Source organism: Raphanus sativus, chromosome 7 (genome assembly GCF_000801105.2).
Source record: "Raphanus sativus cultivar WK10039 chromosome 7, ASM80110v3, whole genome shotgun sequence".
NCBI lineage: Eukaryota > Viridiplantae > Streptophyta > Magnoliopsida > Brassicales > Brassicaceae > Raphanus > Raphanus sativus.
In genome coordinates, this window is record NC_079517.1 from 9,855,708 (window position 1) to 9,875,605 (window position 19,898).

The 19,898-nt window shown below is 44.9% G+C and overlaps 1 protein-coding gene across 2 annotated transcripts; it reads left to right on the forward strand.

Annotated features, from left to right (window-relative positions):
* The first annotated feature begins 15,892 nt into the window (after positions 1 to 15,892).
* LOC108817645 (uncharacterized) lies at positions 15,893 to 19,854 on the forward strand. 2 transcript variants are annotated; one of them, XM_018590385.2, is made up of 7 exons: positions 15,893 to 16,049; positions 16,261 to 16,351; positions 16,425 to 18,381; positions 18,466 to 18,920; positions 18,993 to 19,339; positions 19,407 to 19,532; positions 19,614 to 19,854. In XM_018590385.2, exons 2-7 carry the CDS (start codon positions 16,265 to 16,267, stop codon positions 19,693 to 19,695), a joined length of 3,054 nt encoding a protein of 1,017 aa, XP_018445887.1. In that variant the 5' UTR covers positions 15,893 to 16,049; positions 16,261 to 16,264; the 3' UTR covers positions 19,696 to 19,854. The 2 variants fall into 2 exon arrangements, with proteins under 2 accessions (XP_018445887.1, XP_056846952.1); XM_056990972.1 differs by lacking the exon at positions 15,893 to 16,049 and having other exon boundaries at positions 16,073 to 16,351.
* The last annotated feature ends 44 nt before the right edge of the window (positions 19,855 to 19,898 follow it).

The window sequence follows — 19,898 nt, forward strand, 5'->3', positions numbered from 1 at the left end:
TTTTGACATATAATTTGCATTTTAATATGTTTTAAGAATTAAAATTTAAATTTTACATGTTTGTTAAGCAACCATACAAATTCTTGAATTTTCACGACTTCCGTAAAGAGAAATTTTGGAATCAAAGCGTGTAATAGGTAGCAAATGTTTAACGATATACCTCATACAAACATGACAAAGAAATATAAAAAAATCACATATAAAAACGTACAACTACAGACATACAACTATGTACATGATACACATATATAACAACAAAATACAACTAAAAATAATTTATTTAAACCCGCAGAGAAGAAAAAAATTAAAATAAAAACAGTACATGTTGGGGATGGATTGTCACCACCCACAAGGCCCAGCGAACAGGAGGCCCATTACCATCAAGGAGGGAGCGGTCGGCTCGGCGTCGGCTCCTCGACTGACCCCGACTCGGCTCGTGACTACTTTAGCTAGAGGACGAGCAGCCGAAGCGAGCAACCAAACAGCTCGGGCCGAGCAGTCATCCCGATTGGGCCTGTACATCGAAAAGCCCATGACCAAAGGGAAGCGAATTAGGTCGAGACTAACCGACCTAGGAGACTATATAAGGAGTTGAGGACAAGAAGGAAGGGTATCACCACATAGACAGACAGACTTGCGGCCAGATTAGGGTTTCCTTTATTCTCTTTGTATCTCGCCGTTCTCTTGTACTTCCGGCTAGGAGCTCCCGAGCATCGACTAGCCGGCTTTCTTACTCTTGTACCCTCGTTATTCCGACTCTAATAAAACGTCTCTGTTCATCCCACTCTTGAGTTCTTCTATTTTCTGTTGACCAAACTCACCTTAAACAATTGGCGCCCACCGTGGGGCCGATCAGAGTAACGTTTCCTAGACCGATATGACGATTGGTGACTCGAACCCCGGCACTTCCGGCGAAGCGTCCGAGCTTACGCCTCCGCCTCCTCCTCCCTTTCTCTCATCGGACTTCATGAGCTCCGTGATGGCTCGTCTCGCACATCAAGAAGAAGTTCAGAAGACAACAAACGAGCAGCTCGCTGCCCTTGTAGCTGCTCTCACCGCTCCTGCTGGGCCTACAAACCGTTCCCAGCCCGTCTGCCGGCATCTCTTCCCTCCAACGCCGGCGGAGGACCGCGCCGTCGACGACGCTGACCCAAACGGGCCCCCTGCAGTCTACCCTACTTCGACGACAGCAGATCCGACGACGATTCGCGAGATCGCTGAGCTCAAACTCAGCCTTCAACAAATGAGCTCGCAGATCCACCAAGCGACGAGTGCAGCCCCTCAGATCGACAGCGTCATCGCCTCCACTTCGCGCTCGCCCTTCGCTAGCGAGCTAACCAGGGTCCAGCTCCGCAAAATAGAGAAGCTCCGCCTCCCCGAGTACAAGCCCGGTGGCGACCCCGTCGAGCACCTGACAGCCTTCAACATAGCTATGGCCAGAGCTCGCCTTTCCGACGAAGAGAAGGACGCGGGATACTGTCAGCTCTTCGTCGAAACCCTCAACGAACAAGCGCTAACCTGGTTCTCGCAGCTCAGCGAGAACTCGATTCGCAGTTTCCGAGACCTCTCAGCTGTATTCCTCAAGACTTACATCATGTTTACCAAGCGAGCAGCGACCGCTTCCAGCCTGTGGAATATGGCGCAAACGAAGGACCAAAGCCTCAAGGACTACATGGAAAAGTTCAAGACGATCGTTTCCCGAGTCGACGTCCCTGATCACATCGCTATCGACGCTTTGATGAACACTCTCCTCGTCAACTCGAAGTTTCGTAAGGACCTGTATTCCAACCCCACGACTTCGCTTCCCGATGCTATTGCCCGGTCTCACAATTTCATCCGAATGGAAGAAGACACCAAGGCAATAATTCGGAAGCAGAACGCTGCCAAGCCGGTTGCAGCCAAAAGTGCGGGTGCTCGGCCAGAGCCACGCCAGCACGCGCCAGCTGATAACGGCGGCAAAAAAGGAGGTCTCCTCTACGTCGTGGACGAGAACAACGCCCCTGTCTCAACCATGGTCATGCACGATAAAAAGTGGAATGTTTACCAGCGAGAGACCGACTCTCCAGATGCATCTCCCAGTACCCCGAGTGCTGGTGTCGTGGCTAAAGTCGATTCGGCTCCAGGACCGACCAGAACTCCCATCGATCTCACGAAGCATTGCAAGTATCACGACGTGAAGGGACACGACACGACCGAGTGCAAATCCCTCTACGCCCAGTTCCTCTCCTCGATCGAAAGCGGGGATTACAAGATCCAGCCGCCTAAACCCAAGCCAAAAGGAGAAAACAGCTGGAGCAGGAACAAAGACAAGAAGGCTCAGCGTAAATCGCAGGGCAAGAACCGTAAAAACGACAAACAGTCGAAGGATACGGAGAAAGCTGCCCGAGAGACCGATGATGACGACGACTCGGCAGATGACGATCAGCCGACCAATCGCCAGCGCATCGAAGTGATCCGCGCCCAACCGCAAGGAGAGAACGAATCCAGGTCCTCGTCCGAAGAAGACGACGACACGAAAAACCTAGACAGCACTGCGGATCTCCGATCCCTCCTCGAGCGAAAGCTCCGACCCACTACCGTAGAAACACCGGTCTCCACCGATCTCCGCCTGCAGATCGACTCAAATCGAGCCGCGAGAGCTTCGGCGCGAGAGTCCTCTCACCAGCAGTCCGCTGAGAAGCCGAACTGCGATTTGCGAGACAAACTCAACGCGAAGATCGGCGATCTGCGGACAACCCTCAACCGCAAGAAAAGGGATACTGCCGAAACGAGTAACGACCTTCGCGATGTGCTCCGCGCAAAGCGAGCACAAACTCGTCCCCGGATAAACGTCATTATGGGTGGATCGCCTCCCTGCGGCGATTCAGTTAGAGCAGTCAAAGACCACCGAAGGCAAGCTACTACTTCCCAACGATGGCCCCAGAAGCAAGTAGACGATCAGCCGATTACCTTTTCGTCTGACGATACACTCGGCGTGCACCTCCCTCACAACGATCCTTTGCTCGTCGTGCTCGGTGTCGACAAGTACGACGTCACAAAAGTACTTATCGATACCGGGAGCTCGGTCGATATCATCTTTCGCGAAACCCTCGTAAAGATGGGAATTGACCTCAATGACGTCAAGCCTTCTACTCGGACCCTGACAGGGTTCAACGGCTCGTCAGAAGTAATCGCGGGCACGATCCGCCTCTCGGTTCACGCCTGCGGAGTCACTCGGACGGTCAAATTTTCTGTGGTCGGCTCCAAAGCCCCTTACCACGTTATACTCGGCACCCCATGGCTGCATTCAATGCGAGCAATCGCATCAACGTATCATCAGTGTGTTAAGTTCCCAGGATCAGACGGGTCGATCAAAACTCTGAAGGGTGATCAGCAAGCCGCGCGGGACCTCCTGATCGCCACGGTTAAAATCCAGCGCTCCCAATCACTTGTCAACTCGGTCTCTCCTCCCACGAGCAAAGTCTGCCCGCAAAAGGAAGAGGTTCTCGAAGTACCAGTTGACGAGTCGGACCCGAGCAAATCAGTCCGAGTAGGCGCATTTCTACCCGACGAAATGCAGCAGAAGATTCTCGAGTTCCTTAAGCAAAACCTGTCCACGTTCGCCTGGACGATGTCTGATATGAAGGGAATCGATCCGGCTATCACAACCCACGAACTCAATGTTGATCCCAACTTCAAACCCATCCGGCAGAAAAGAAGAAAGTTGGGACCAGAGCGATCCAAAGCAGTCGCAGAGGAAGTCGAGCGTCTACTCGGTGCCGGTTCAATCACTGAAGTTCGTTACCCGGAATGGCTAGCCAACCCGGTGGTCGTCAAGAAGAAGAACGGTAAATGGCGCGTCTGCGTCGACTTTACCGACCTCAACAAAGCATGTCCTAAGGACAGCTACCCGTTGCCTAGCATCGATCGCTTAGTCGAATCGACGGCCGGTAACGAGATGTTGACGTTTATGGATGCCTTTTCGGGCTACAACCAGATCCTAATGCACCCGGACGACCGGGAGAAAACTGCTTTCATCACCGATCGGGGAACCTACTGCTATAAGGTGATGCCATTCGGATTGAAAAATGCTGGAGCAACCTACCAACGGCTTGTCAACCGAATGTTCGCCGAGCAGCTTGGGAAGACAATGGAAGTCTATATCGACGACATGCTCGTCAAATCGCTCCGAGCCGACGACCACTTAGCACACTTAAAGGAATGCTTCGCCATCCTAAACAAGTACGGGATGAAGTTGAATCCCGCAAAGTGCACCTTTGGCGTCTCCTCGGGTGAATTCCTTGGTTACATTGTCACGCAACGAGGAATCGAAGCTAACCCGAAACAGATCTCAGCAGTCCTGAATCTCCCCAGTCCGAGAAACTGCCGGGAGGTGCAGAGATTAACAGGACGCATCGCCGCGCTTAATCGCTTTATCTCCCGATCCACCGACAAGTGTCTCCCCTTCTATGATCTCCTCCGAGGGAACAAGAAGTTCATTTGGGACGACAAGTGCGAGGACGCGTTCGTTCAACTCAAGCAATACCTGACAACTCCTCCCGTCTTGGCCAAGCCGGACGTAGGAGCCGTCAGCAGTGTCTTGATCAAGGAGGATCGCGGCGAGCAGCGTCCGATTTTTTACACGAGCAGACGCATGACCGGCCCGGAGACCAGATACCCAACCCTTGAGAAGCTGGCTCTGGCCGTCGTCGACTCCGCGAGGAAATTACGACCCTACTTCCAGTCACACTCTATCGAAGTTCTGACCGACCAACCGCTCCGCACCGTCCTGCAAAATCCCAACAGAGCCGGCCGGCTGACCAAGTGGGCAATCGAACTGAGTGAGCTTGACATTACGTACAAATGTCGAACAGCCGCCAAATCTCAAGTCCTCGCCGACTTCCTTGTCGAGCTCACGCCAGATCTTGCACAAGACCTCGACGTCCCGAGTCCCAATTGGATTCTTCATGTCGATGGATCATCGACGAGTAAAGGATCCGGTGCTGGGGTCCAGCTTCAATCGCCAACAGGAGAACTCATCCGCCAGTCTTTCAGTTTCGGCTTCCCGGCTTCTAACAACGAGGCAGAATATGAATCGTTGATCGCCGGTCTTCGTCTCGCCCGAGCCGTCAAAGCCAAACGCTTGAGTGCTTATTGCGACTCGCAGCTCGTCGCTAGCCAGTTTAGCGGCGACTACGATGCTCGCAATGATAGAATGGATGCGTATCTCCGAGTGGTTCAGGAGCTTGCTAGGGAATTCGATTTCTTCGAACTCACCAAGGTTCCTCGCGGAGAGAACGTTTGCGCCGATGCCTTAGCCGCACTCGGGAGCAAACTCAACGACCAGGTCAAAAGGACGATACCCATACATCGGATTGATCGACCAAGCATCAATTCTTCCTCCGACGAAAGCTCTCCCATCGCCCCAATCTTTGCAACAACTCGACGATCCACCACCGATCAAGCCGACACCGAGATGCCCGATCGTGACGATACCCCAGTCGATTGGCGAGCCGAGTTCCTAGATTATCTCGTACGAGAAGAACTGCCGAACGATAAGTGGGCAGCGAGACGCCTGAAGAGACGCAGCGCCCACTACGTCGTCATGAACGACGAACTCCACCGAGTGACCGCGAATAAGGTTCTCTTAAAGTGCATCCAGGGCGATGAAGTACGCCGAGTAATGGCTGAAACTCACGACGGAGCAGGAGGAAACCACTCGGGAGGCCGAGCACTCGCCCTCAAGGTTCGAAGCTTGGGATTCTTTTGGCCGTCTATGAACACTGACTGCGAGGCATACGCTCGTCGGTGCGACAAATGCCAGCGTCATGCTCCGAGCATCCACAGTCCCACTGAGCTGTTGCGGACATCTGCTGCCCCTTATCCGTTCATGAGGTGGGGGATGGACATCATCGGGCCAATGCCGAACTCACGCCAACGTCGTTTCATCCTGGTCCTCACCGATTACTTCACTAAATGGATTGAAGCTGAAGCATTCTCTCAGGTAACGGACAAGGAAGTCCGCACTTTCGTCTGGAAGAACATCATTTGCCGTCATGGTTTGCCATACGAGATCATAACGGACAATGGCTCTCAGTTCATGTCCGGAAACTTCAAAGAGTTCTGCAACAAGTGGAATATCCGCCTAAGCCCTTCGACTCCTCGCTACCCGCAAGGAAACGGACAGGCGGAATCCTCCAACAAAATTATCATCGATGGAATCAAGAAGCGACTCGACCTCAAGAAAGGCCATTGGGCCGACGAGCTGGACGGCGTCCTCTGGTCGCACCGAACGACTCCCCGCGGTGCGACCAAATCCACCCCTTTCTCTCTTGCTTACGGGATGGAAGCAATGGCCCCCGCCGAAGTTAACGTGACAAGTCTTCGGCGCGCCAAGATGCCGCAGTTCGTCGAGCTTAATCAAGATATGCTCCTCGATGCCCTTGATGAACTCGAGGAAAAACGCGACCAGGCGCTTCTTCGGATCCAAAACTACCAGAACCAAATCGAGAGCTATTATAATAAGAAGGTGAAAGCGCGCCCTCTCGAGCTCGGCGACCTCGTGCTCCGTAAAGTTTTCGACAACACGAAGGAGCTCAACGCTGGAAAGTTAGGGACCAACTGGGAAGGACCTTATAAGATCACTCGAGTCGTTCGACCAGGCGTCTACCGACTCGAGACTTCCCGCGGAGAGGCAGTCCCACGAGCCTGGAACTCGATGCATCTTCGCCTCTTCTACCAATAGAAGCGCCTCATCTTTTTCTCCCAGCGAACGACCAGCAGGTCACTGTTCGCTAAAAAAAAAAAAAAAAAAAAAAAAAAAAAAAAAACGAGTAGATGCACCTAACCGTCACTTCTACTCGTCCGAGTGAATGCGCTACTACAGCCACTTTCACTCGGTCAAACGAACTACGAAAGGCTTGATCCTCATCCGAGGTACGTAGGCATCCCTTCACAGGGTCCAGCCCCAACCAAAACAAAGTCCAAACTTTTTTTTAGAATGACCAACAGTCACCTTTCCCCGAACAAACGATGCCAGCCCCTTCATCAAGCGGAGCACGAGCACTCGCCCAGCTAAATCGGCTGAGCCTTGATCAGGTATCAGCCGAAGGGAATAACAGCCTTGCGTCACCTGTGCGTCGTGCATTGACCGGCTATCCAATGGAAATTTCAGACCAAGTCTGATCGAAGGACGACGGTTTGGCCGACCAATAGTTCTCTCGATCACTGCACTGCGTCTTGAAACCTTTTCCTCGGCAATTCAGTAGAACGATTAGAGTCTCTTTGTATTTACTTGAACGTTAGACTTGTAAAAGCTTCGTTGGATAAATAAGAATGCGAACGAACGACCATCTCTAATCACTCTTCTATCTGAAAAGGAGGGAACTCGCTGGCAAATGCGAGCAACCATCCGGACTATTCCGTTTCTCGGTTATAGACAAGTGAAAAATGATTTATATATTTCTAAGTTAAGCGACTTACGGAAATATATAAAGAAACACTTAAGTCTGATAAAAACCAAAAGAAAATAATTCATACATCAAAGGCTTAACGCCGAGAAACAAGGTCTTAAACAAACAAGGCCAAACGGCCGAAACGAACGAGTACACAAACATGTATAATCATCCCTCAGCAGGGGGATCTTTCTTCTCAGGAGGACCCGAGCTGGAGACGTTGCCGGTGCTTTGACCCTTACTTGATGGAGAGGCAAGCCTGATCTCACGGTTCGGATCCGAAAAGCCTTCACTCGCGTCAGGATCGGAAGTCCCAAGGGACGAACTGTCGGAGATCATAACCAACTTCTCCGGGACACCGGCATCAGGCGCCTTCGGGTCCGCTTCAACGGCGTTCTTGTCTGAAACTGGCGCAGCCTCTTTGATAGGAAGAGTGGCGTCGGGACGAGCAGGAGACTGTACCGTGTCGAGGAGGTCCCTAATAAATCCGTCACTCGGAGATCGGAGCGCTGCCGCGGCTTCAGAATCGATCAGCTCAAGGTTCGACCCATGCTTGTCGACCTTCTCGAGGATTTCATCGATCACGAACCGAGACTTCAGCACCAAAGGAGACAAGGTTAGATCCGAGTCCGGAATCACGCCTACCTCCAGACGAGTCGTCTCCCCATCATAGTACTTCTCCAAGTCGGCGTACGTATCGATGGTCTCCTGAGGGATATCCTTCCCCGATTCCTTCAAAGCCTCAAGGCAGTCTCGCATCCCGCGCGCTTGACCAAGCATACACCGCGAGTCCTCGAACTCATCACGGCGCTTCTCTCGGTCCTGAATATTCTTGAAGCGTCGGGAGCATTTTCCGGTCATTGCCGCCATCACGCGGATTCGCTCATGAGTGACCTCAAGTTTGCGAGATTCCCTCAGGCGATCCATCTCCCGGGAGAAATCCAAAGCAGAAGCCACCACCTCCTTCTCGAGAGTCGCGTTCTTGCCTTGCAAGTCGGCGTTTCTCTTCCGCAACTCGGCTTTCTCTTCCTCCGCCTTTTTTACCAGGTCCCGAGCAGACGCCAATTCGGTCGCCATGATTCCCCTCTGTTCGTCGAGCTCCTTCCTCAGCGCTTCTTCTTGAGCAACCGCTTCGTCCTTTGCACGGACTGCATCCTTCAAAGCCCGAGTCGCGCGTTTTTGGCTCCTCTTCTGCTTGTCAATCAACTCAAACGCTCCTCTCAGCTCCTCATCGTACTTCCTCACTAAGACGTTCCAGTCTCCGAGGCTCTACACGACAAACCACGTAGCGTCAGCAAACGAATAAGAAGAAAAAGAGATAAAGTCAGAAACCCGACTTACCATGATGGAGGTACGGGAGGCGAACTTGTACTCCTCCTTGAAGATCAAGTCCTTGACCGGCGGCAGCGCGCCCCGATCTCCCCTGAACTGACGAACCAGGCGACCGCACTCCTGTTCGTCATGCGCTAGCGGGACCTCGCGGTCGTAAGAGAAAGAAACCCTGTCTGGACAACTCTTCTTTGTCTTCTTCCTCTTCTTTGAGACAGCAACGGTCCCTTCAGCAACCTGAGGAGCGGGTTCCTCCGGCACGACTTCACGCCCCGGGCCCAGCGACTCCCCGGAACGGGTGGCATCCACCTCCTCGTCGTTCAGCTCCTCAGAAGAGCCTCGAGGAACCATTTCGGCGGCTCTCTTCTTCCTCTTCCTCTTCTTGTCCTTCTTCTTGGCCTTTGGAGAGACCACCGGAAGTTCTTCGTCGCGGCTGCCCGCAGGCTGTGATTCGGGGACCACCTCATCTTTGGAACCACCGCTCGGTTCCAGGTCCTTGAGCTCGCCTTCCTCAACAGACGAGGATCGGATCGCAGAAGAATCACCCCTTGCCTTCTTCCTTCTCCCCTCTGATCCAGAATGCCCTTGGGGAGAGGAAGCCCCAACGTTCGCTTCCTCGACAGCCGCGCCCTCCTCTTCGCGCTGTCTCTTCTTGTTGGTTTTTCTAACCAACTGAGCCTCAGCGTCCGACTCAGTCGCGCTCGGATCTCCTAAATTGGGCGAGCCCGCGGTATCGGGCTGAGATTTCTTTGCGGAGCCGACTTTCTTCGCAACCACCAAACTCAAATTTGGTATAGTCCTCATCGCTCTTGCTCGGTTTATCTCCCTCTGCTCGGCCGAATTGAACAAATTGACCCTCTTCGTCTTATTCGTGACAATGGGGATCGTGTCTGAACGCCAAACCTCTGCGATGAGTAAAAGCGAAATTAGATTCCGTATCAAAGGAACGCGTCGAGCAAAGGAAAGCGTGAAAGGAAGGACTTACGTTGGCTAATCCACCCAATCGATCGACGGATCCTCTGATAGGAGAACTTATCCCAATGATCCTGCTTCTGCAATGCGATCAAACGAGCACTCTCCAAAAAGTCCTCCTCGTACTCGGTGGTGTTCGGAAGAGCAACTGCAAAGAAAGACAAACGGGAGTTAGACCACAAGAAACGGAAAATAAAACTGACGGGTGGTTTATACCCATCTCTCGGGCCCATAAAACACGATAGCCGGTCCTCAGCGGCTCCTCGAACGCAGCCCTGTCAGATTTGACGTAGAAGTAGGACCGCTGCCAGTTGTTCGTCTTATTGGGGTAGCCGGTCACCACGTTATAGTTGGGGCGGATCTTCAGCGAAATCAGTCCGCCCTTTATCTTCGCTGACACTAATTCCTCGAAAGCTCGGACGTTGAGAGGAACACCGGCTTCCGCTCCGATAATCGTCAGTGCGACGGCCAGCCGCCACGCACCATTCAGAAATTGACTAAGGGCGGCTCCTCGGCGCATCGCAAACGCAGTGACGATTCGAGGAATCGGAAACCACAGCTTCGTGTCGCCCTCAAAGTACGACTCGTAGACGCATTGGTAGCCTTTCGGAGGAGACCAGGGCCGCTGGTCGCTCTTCGGGATTATAAACGTAACCCCCGCTGCGTCGCGAGCCCGTAGGAGTCTTGTCACCGACTCGACGGTCGACTTCGTCTTCTCGACACCCCGCCAGTCCTGGCCTTCGACGACCGAAGGACGCACGCGCTCCCGATCAAGCGGAGGTTGCTTCTCGAAGATGTTCCCCGGATAAAAGCTTATCGGGATCATCTGATCGTCAACATGATCACGACCGTCGTCGTCCTTCCGCGATTGCACCCTCGATTCCGAAATAAGGACGCGCTGCGCACGACTCAAGTTCTCTGTATCCATCATCGCCTCGCGATGAACCGCCTCTTGGCTTCCTTCAGAACCACGGACCGTCTCTAAGTCGTCACCAGATCCCGACGAGGCCGCACGCATCTTCCCCTTTTGTTCTCGAGAAAGTCTCTTACTTGTCGACATTACCGAGTAAACGATAAAACGAGAGCAGAAGAAAGAGAGAGAAGCGACTTAGAGAGAGAGAGAGAAAGTACCTGAAGATTGCGGAAGAATGAGAGATCTGAAGGAAGATCTCTTATTTATAGGGAAGGGGACGCGCGCTCAACGAGGCGTCATAATTAGCCCTAAACGGGCCTAAATGGGCCTCTAGACGGGCTCGCGCGTCGGTCTCAAGCGCGACCTTTCGGTTTTCCGGTCCGAAACCTAACGACGCTTCGGCTTCCCGATCCAAAACCTAGTAACGGTTCAGCTCCCTCACTACAATTGGCGACGGTTCGACGTCATATCACGAATCGAATGCGATCAGACCCCCGGTTTGGAAAGACCGTTGTTCGGCATCAATCCAGACGATTTATACCGAACAGCGGAAGTTCTTTTCTCCAAACAATTTTTGGCGGAGCCGTCAAAATCAACAACGAGTCTCCTGTTCTTCGAGCCCTAAAACAACTAGCTCACAGCGATCGTTTACTCGACCGACTATGAACTAGGGGGGACTTATTGTTGGGGATGGATTGTCACCACCCACAAGGCCCAGCGAACAGGAGGCCCATTACCATCAAGGAGGGAGCGGTCGGCTCGGCGTCGGCTCCTCGACTGACCCCGACTCGGCTCGTGACTACTTTAGCTAGAGGACGAGCAGCCGAAGCGAGCAACCAAACAGCTCGGGCCGAGCAGTCATCCCGATTGGGCCTGTACATCGAAAAGCCCATGACCAAAGGGAAGCGAATTAGGTCGAGACTAACCGACCTAGGAGACTATATAAGGAGTTGAGGACAAGAAGGAAGGGTATCACCAGATAGACAGACAGACTTGCGGCCAGATTAGGGTTTCCTTTATTCTCTTTGTATCTCGCCGTTCTCTTGTACTTCCGGCTAGGAGCTCGTCGAGCATCGACTAGCCGGCTTTCTTACTCTTATACCCTTGTTATTCCGACTCTAATAAAACGTCTCTGTTCATCCCACTCTTGAGTTCTTCTATTTTCTGTTGACCAAACTCACCTTAAACAAGTATCCACAATATAAATAGATTAAAAATAATGTCCATATATATATAATGATCGATGGTTTAGACTCTATTAATAAAGATTCTTATAACAAACTTTGGGACTTTATCTTTTAAAAACTAAGCCCATCTAAATTTATCATAACGAAAAAAAATCAAATATCAATAAAAACCCCACAATACAAATCCGACTTCATACATACGCTTTTTCGTTTTTTTAAATAAACCAAACTAAAACAAAATATATAGAAAAGGAACAACAAGAAGAAGTATATAATTCGTATAGTGTTACAAATTTTATCTTAAAAGACAAGGATGCTTCGCTTGATAGATTTTATACAGGAATTTGTATCTTAAATTTGTTTTCTATCAGTTTCCTATATTTCATCTTTCTGATTAATTTTATACAGGAATTTCCTATATTTTAAATAACATGTTTCCTATAATATCTCTGCATTTATCTTTGGCAATTATGATTGATTTTTCTTTGTTTGAATTCACATTATATTGACAAAAGTCGTGTAATACTTGCTGCATAAATTTAATCTTTGAAATAATGTAATTAATGCAAGATTGAAGCAAATTGATAAGTTTAAATATGTAGGAAACTTAAATCTTGGAATCAGCCTAATATGGTAACAACTAATTGATCTCTCAATCACATTATACACTTTCCGTTTAATAAAGCAGTGTAATTTATATTTCTCACTATAAATATATTGTTCGATAAGAGTGAAATTCATTAGACTCTGGAAGCAGTACACATCTTTTGGTGGAGAGACCATAGAAATAGTTTTCGTGGATGCTAAAGTAAGTTGTTCTTTGTATATAGTTTCATAAAATATCGATATTGTAATTTGTTTTGTATCTGATGCTCACATTTTATTAGGGAGATAAGATCCATGCTTTCAATTAAAAGGAACTGGTGCACCAGTTTGAATCTTTCTTCATCCAAGAATGTTCCAAACTTCTTTTTAATTTTTCTTTGACCCCCTCATACGGTTCTTACCGGACAACCAACCACCCTTACAAGATTGTTTTTTTTCCTACCACCAGGGTTTGAAACTGTGAAGATCTCCCAAACCAACTCTCTGGCCTTCAACCTGTAACCTATCGTTCGATATTAGATGGAACATTCTATCCTGATTTTTTAGTTGGTAAGTGATCATTATCTATATCTAAATTTAAAAAAGTTATACTTACTAATATTTTTATGCAAAGATACCCAGAAGAAACTGTACAAATTATCATCTATACATATATAATTTAATTGATGATGATTTGAAAATATATTTAGAAATTGAATAAGCACATATAATTGGTATAGTTTCTTAACTAATTGGACAATATTAAATTTAGTCCTTGCAATCCCTTAATTTAAGCCCAATATTTTTAACTAAGCAATCAATATTAATACTAACATGCAAAAATTTTGACCATATAAATTATTAGATTCTTTAATATGTTCAAATATCATAGTCAATATTGTTTTCTATTTGTTTATTTTTAGTTATAATAATTTTAAAAAATTTAAAATTTAAAACAAAAGTTATGGATTATTAGGATTAAAGTTTTGGCATAGACTATTCATTTTTCTTTCAAATCGAGGTGGAATTAACCATGTCAGTTATTAATATATTCTTGAGTTAATGTTTACTAAGTAAATAAAAAATAAATCTAAAACCAATTAATATCAGTTTCCAAATATTCTAAACTATATTGAAAATAATAATTGACTTGGTCGATAATTTTTAAATTTATTTATTTCAGTTTAGATTTAAAATAAAATAAAAAAATCCTAGAACCAGCTAAAGTACAAATGTGTATATAAATTTATATGTTATTATAAAAAGTTAGTGATCTATATAGTACATGTTCTAAGTGTTTTTTACTCTATCTCAATCAATTTATGACTAAACTTGGTATGTAATTCAATATGTTTGACCGAAATAAAGACATTTACCGTTTCCTATAATACATTACAATTCATGATCATGTCATTATGATAATGGCCATCATCGGTATAAATCATTATCATGTCATTAATTGGCGCATATTTTAATTCAATTTTATGTGCTTAGGCGAATCACAATGTCAATCATGTCATTAATATTTTTAATATTATGAATTGATATTACGAAATACATAAAATTCAAAATCAAAATTTATAATAAATTGCAATCCCTTAACTTAAGTCACAAGACCTTGAGATTAAGAAATCTCAATAAATATTAATAGATTAACAATGTTATTGTTTATCAATAAATGTCTTTATATAATTTGGTATCATCATTGTTAAGTAAGACTAGAAACTTAGAAACAAATTCTAATGATGGTATGTACCAGATTAAAATGATCAGATCTTTTATTATCATTTTAATTAATTTCTAGATAGCTTAACCATAAATACATTACGGTAATCACAATGGTCTAATGTTTATCACTTTGATAAAAAGAAAGAAAAAAAGTTGGTCGAAATTAAAATGAAAGAAATAGATTAACAATGTTATTGTTCATCAATTTACATATGAATCAAAAAGATAGGTTCTGATCGTAATTTAACCAAATTCGATTCAATATTAAATTTAAGTTTTATATGCAAATTTAAATAACATTATTCTAAGGAAATATAGATATTAAGAAAAATTTAAACTTAACCGTAATTTATACAATATCGAAAAAATAGAAAATTGATATACACAATCAGCTTTTTGGTTTCGGTTAATATTTTTAATTTACTATAAATCTATTTAAATTATCATTAATAATTAAGAACCACACACAAATTTTAGGGATTTACTTGGGAAACATTACTAGACAAGTTTTTTATAAATTAAAAAAAATCTAAACAATTGCACAAATTGTAAACTACTCTTATAGGAAGACAAACTTTCACAAAATTTACTTCAATTACATCTAACAAAAAAAAATCGAAGCTTACTTTCTATAACATGTACAATGACTTTCCATTTTTCATTATATAATATGTAATATTTGTGCCTAAAACTTTTACCATTATAATATCTATAGATTAAAAATTATAATCTTTATTTAATTCATTCACTCCGCGCAAGGCGCGGATATCACCTAGTTTTATCTTAAAAGACAAGGATGCTTCGCTTGATAGAAATAAACCCGATAAATTTGTCTTCCAAGACGCTTCTCCTAACAAAACAATCGACCGAAATTTTCATTAGCCTTCGTTTGCCTCAATTTCATATAACATATACAAACTCATCAATTTAGATAACTGTATGAAATAATTAACAACAAAAAATACAAACCACAAACATTAATTATATAAAATGAGTTCATAGAAGATTCCTGCAAGGCAAATCGATCAGTCAATCATAGACCATACTCCCGACATAAACTTACGATAAATAATAAGAATGTCTTCGTTACCTAAACCAGATATTCCTAGACAATATAACCCAACAACTTATTTACGGTGAATGTAATAGTATCTCCAATAAACATACAATTGTCAAATCATTATAAATTCTACGATCAGGTGTTGTGTAGTTAAAAACTTACGACCGAACAATAAATCTACAATACTTTGCAAATCTATACTTTCCTACTGACACTACTATACAAAATTAAATACAAAAACTATGAACCATCCAACTCACATGAATTACAAGTACAATAAAACAAAGGATTTTGAGTTTGATATATAACCCAACGTAGGAACCCGGCGCGTAGCGCCGGCATATCCCTAGTAAGTAAATAGTTTAACATATTGATCAGCTAGCAAAGAGAGCATGGTTAACTAATCAAACATATGTAATAATTTGGTTCAAATAATTAATACTAAAAATACAAAAAATAAATAGTTTTAAATATTGATCAGCTGGTAAAGTAAAGAGAGCCAGGTTAACCAATCAAAAATGTGCAATAATATGGTTCAAAACTAATTACAGTACTACATTTTTTGTAAGGAATGAAAATGGATGTTCAAAAGAAAAGAAGGAAGTAAATAGTTTTACAAACTAGACCCTCAATAAAACAAAAACTTCAAGAAAGCCCCAATAAGTTCAGTACATTGGGAGGAAGCAATAGTAAATTACTTCTTAGGCTTTCCCTCCAATTCCCATCTCCTTCCTCTCTATCAAACGCAGACCCAAACAAAAAACCTCAGCTTTGATGCCTCAGAAAAGCAAACCTTTCTCTTTGCAGTCATCAACCTCACAGCCGTAAAAAAAAAAATCAAAGTAAGCTTTAGGGTTTGATGGTTTCTAGTCAACTTAGAGTTTAGGGTTTCAAATCGCAAAAAGCTATAGACTTTGTTTAACCAGACGAATAAAAAACTTGCGGTGATTGATGGGTCTCGTTAGAGTCTTAAAGTTTGAGCCTTTTGAGGGTTAAGTGATTAGGGTTTTAAAAAAAAAAATCGATTCTTTATTTCCTTTTAATTTTCTTCAGAGTAATGCGTATTGAAGGAAGAGATTTGATCGATCTCGTGCTATCTTGGTCTCTTGAAGAAGTACTCGACGTAGATCTTTATAAAGGACAGGTTCTGTTTTGTTCCCTTTAGTTCTCTTGTCCATTTAAGACAAAACATAATCTGATTTGCTTTTTTTCAACAGGTGGGAACGATTCCTACTGAGTTCGACTCAACCGTAGACTACTTCAAGTCCTTTGTTCCTTCACTCATAGAAGAAACACATGCTGCTTTGTTGAAGAGCATAAAGACACTGCATCGGTCCCGTGTGGTCGAAATAAACTACATTTACCCAACCCCTGAGTTCGAGCTTCCTAATAACTTGTTCTATAAAGTGCATTTGAGTCCCGATGAGTCATCGTCATTGATACCAAAAGATCTCATCGCGCTTACGGATAAAAGGCCTAACCGTCTTGATGGCTTCAACATCACCAACGAACCTTATGTAGTTGCTATAGTCTGTAAAGCTGATCCAGACAGGCCTAATGTTGTCACTATCTTGGCTTCAAAACCGCTTCTGCTTGAGAATAGTGTTCGTCAAATGAAAAAGAAAGAGAGCCTTTTTGGTGTTTATATGACTAATATAACCACTAACGTTCGTATCTGGAACTCACTGCATCTTGGTTTACAAGGTGGGAACTTGAATCTTCTCTCTACAGTCCTTAAGAGAAACACTCATGATGATGATGATGGAGTTTGCATTCAATGCCGACTTGGAGGAAGCGACGGTCTCGTCCCTAGTCGTTTCCTGAACCTGAATCCTTCACAGGAAGATGCGATACTGAGCTGTCTGGACGTTAGAAGATGCCACCATGCGAACACCATCAAACTGATTTGGGGTCCACCAGGGACAGGGAAGACCAAGACGACGAGTATACTGCTGTTCACGCTTCTGAATGCTAAATGCAGAACCTTGACTTGTACTCCAACTAACGTTTCTGTTATCGAAGTGGCGTCAAGAGTTGTGAAACTAGTCTCAAGATCGTTAAAGATCGGTAACTACGGTCTTGGAGATGTGGTTTTGTTTGGGAACGGGGAGAGAATGAAGATCAAAGAGAGGAAAGATCTCGTTGGCTTCTTCATTGACGAGCGCGTTGATAAGCTGTACCCATGTTTCATGCCGTTTTACGGATGGAGAGCTTCTATCAACTCCATGATATGTTTACTCGAGGATCCACAAGGACAGTATTATCAGTACTTGGAGAAAAGCAAAGACGCTGTCTCTAAATCGTTTCAGGAGTATCTAACAGAGAGGTTCGGTGAGCTTAGGAACGACCTGGAGCTTGCTTTCTCAAGCTTATGCACACATCTGCCTACTGCTTTACTCTCAACACAAGCCGCAACGCTTATGTATGAATCTATCGACCTTGTCAAAGACGCTAGAGTTTCAGCTGCACCAGAGGAAGGTGTGAGTGGTGGAGGACTAAAATCTATCCTCTTTGTTAACGGTGACAGATTCATCAGAGAACAACAACAAGTGACGGTGGAAGATTATTATCTAAAGCTGTTGAGATTGATCCCTGAAATTTTCACACTTCCAGGTGTTGGTGATAAGCATTTGATCAAAGAGCTTTGCTTGGGCCACGCTTGCCTGCTTTTCTCTACAGCGTCATGCTCTGCAAGGCTATACACTGGACGACCAATACACCTTGTTGTGATCGACGAAGCTGCTCAGCTAAAGGAATGTGAAACAGCCATTCCTCTGCTGCTTCCAGGAATCAAGCATTCGATTTTGATTGGAGATGAGAAACAGCTTCCAGCAATGGTCGAAAGCCAGATTGTTTTGGAGGCAGGGTTTGGGAGAAGTCTCTTTGAAAGATTGGCGATTCTTAAGCACAAGAAGTACTTGCTAAACATCCAATACAGGATGCATCGATCGATAAGTATCTTCCCAAACAGAGAGTTCTACGGAATGCAGATTCAAGACGCTCCAACGGTTAAGCAAAGAAACTACACAAAGCAATATCTTCCTGGGAAAATGTATGGTCCCTACTCTTTCATCAACATAGCACATGGTGAAGAACAATATGGAGAAGGACGTAGTCTGATAAACAACGCTGAGGTTGCTGTTGTGTCGGATATAATAGCTAACCTTCTCCAAGGTGAACTCTCTTTTTTTTTGCTTTTTAAGTCCATGAAAATGTTGTTCTCTCATTGAAGCTAGTAGCTGTTATGTTTAAATGCAGTTTCGAAGAGAACAAAGATGCGCATAAGCGTTGGTGTCATTTCACCTTATAAGTCTCAAGTACTGGCGATCCAAGAAAAGATTCAGGAGACATGTAGTGGGTGTGATGCAGGAGGGCTGTTTACGTTGAAGGTTAGGTCAGTGGATGGGTTTCAAGGTGGTGAAGAGGATATAATCATTGTATCAACTGTTAGGTCCAATGGTATTGGAAGAGTTGGGTTTCTTACATACAGACAAAGAACAAATGTGTTGCTCACTAGAGCAAGGCATTGTTTATGGATACTTGGAAACGAGGCAACTATGATGAATAGCAAGTCTGTGTGGAGGTATCTGATACAAGACGCGAGAAAGCGTGACTGTTTCCATAATGCTGAAGAAGACGAGTCATTAGCGCGTGCTATTATTGATACTGCGAAAATCGAGCTTGATACACCACTGAACAAATCAAGATGGAAGGTATGATGCCTCTGTGTTCTTTTTTAGCTTTGTGTTCTTTGAGACTGACTATGTTTTTGCATGTTCAAACAGGTTTGCTTCAGCGATGAGTTCAAGAAATCTGTAGGAGAGATTAAGAACCCGGAGATGTACAGGAAGATCAAGGGTTTCTTGGAAAGGATATCACAGGGTTGGCTTCATGAAGAAGAGGAGTCAGAGAGAGATGGTTTGATAAAACAAAGCAAGATCGATGATGTTCTAAGGCTCATTTGGGCTGTGGAAATTATGAAGGAAGAGTTTCAGTATATCCAAGTTGTGAAGATATGGGATGTTGTGCCATCATGTGATGCTCCTGAAGCAGTAAAAAGTCTGAACTTACAACTTCATATGGAATATACGGAAGACGAGGTAGAAAAGTGCAGAGCCAGATGTATCAGTGGGTGAGTGATAGTTTATCTCACATAAGTAGTAACAAGTCAAACACTGATTCTTTGAACATTGATACAGGGACATAGTTGTACCCTTCAGATGGTCTTTAGAGTCTACAAATGGAAATGTAAATAGCGAGGTTATGGATGAGACATTTGGATCACTCAACCTTGCGGGAGAAATGGTGACTTCTGAACAACCCAAGTAAGTTATATGTGCACACTTGTTTTAAGATATTTAAAGTATATTTGAGCAAAGTCTCACTGCTTCTTTTGTGGCGTGTAGTGACTCTCTGGAAGATGAAAAAGAAGAAGAGGCTATCGAAATAGACCGGTTAAGCCATCTTCTTTCCTCCATTACTCTGTGACATGGTTTCCTCGTATGAGGACCGTATCTGCCTTTAGTGTTTCTTTTTGGTCTGAAAACGTTTTAAAAGAACTCATCTGTACAAATTCTTTTTGGTGGCATATAGAATGCAACTTCTGTATCAGTTTTTGAGTCGAAGAACAACGTTTTAATACGATTACATTAGACTTTAGATTATCAAGAGAACGAGAATAGAATAGCAAC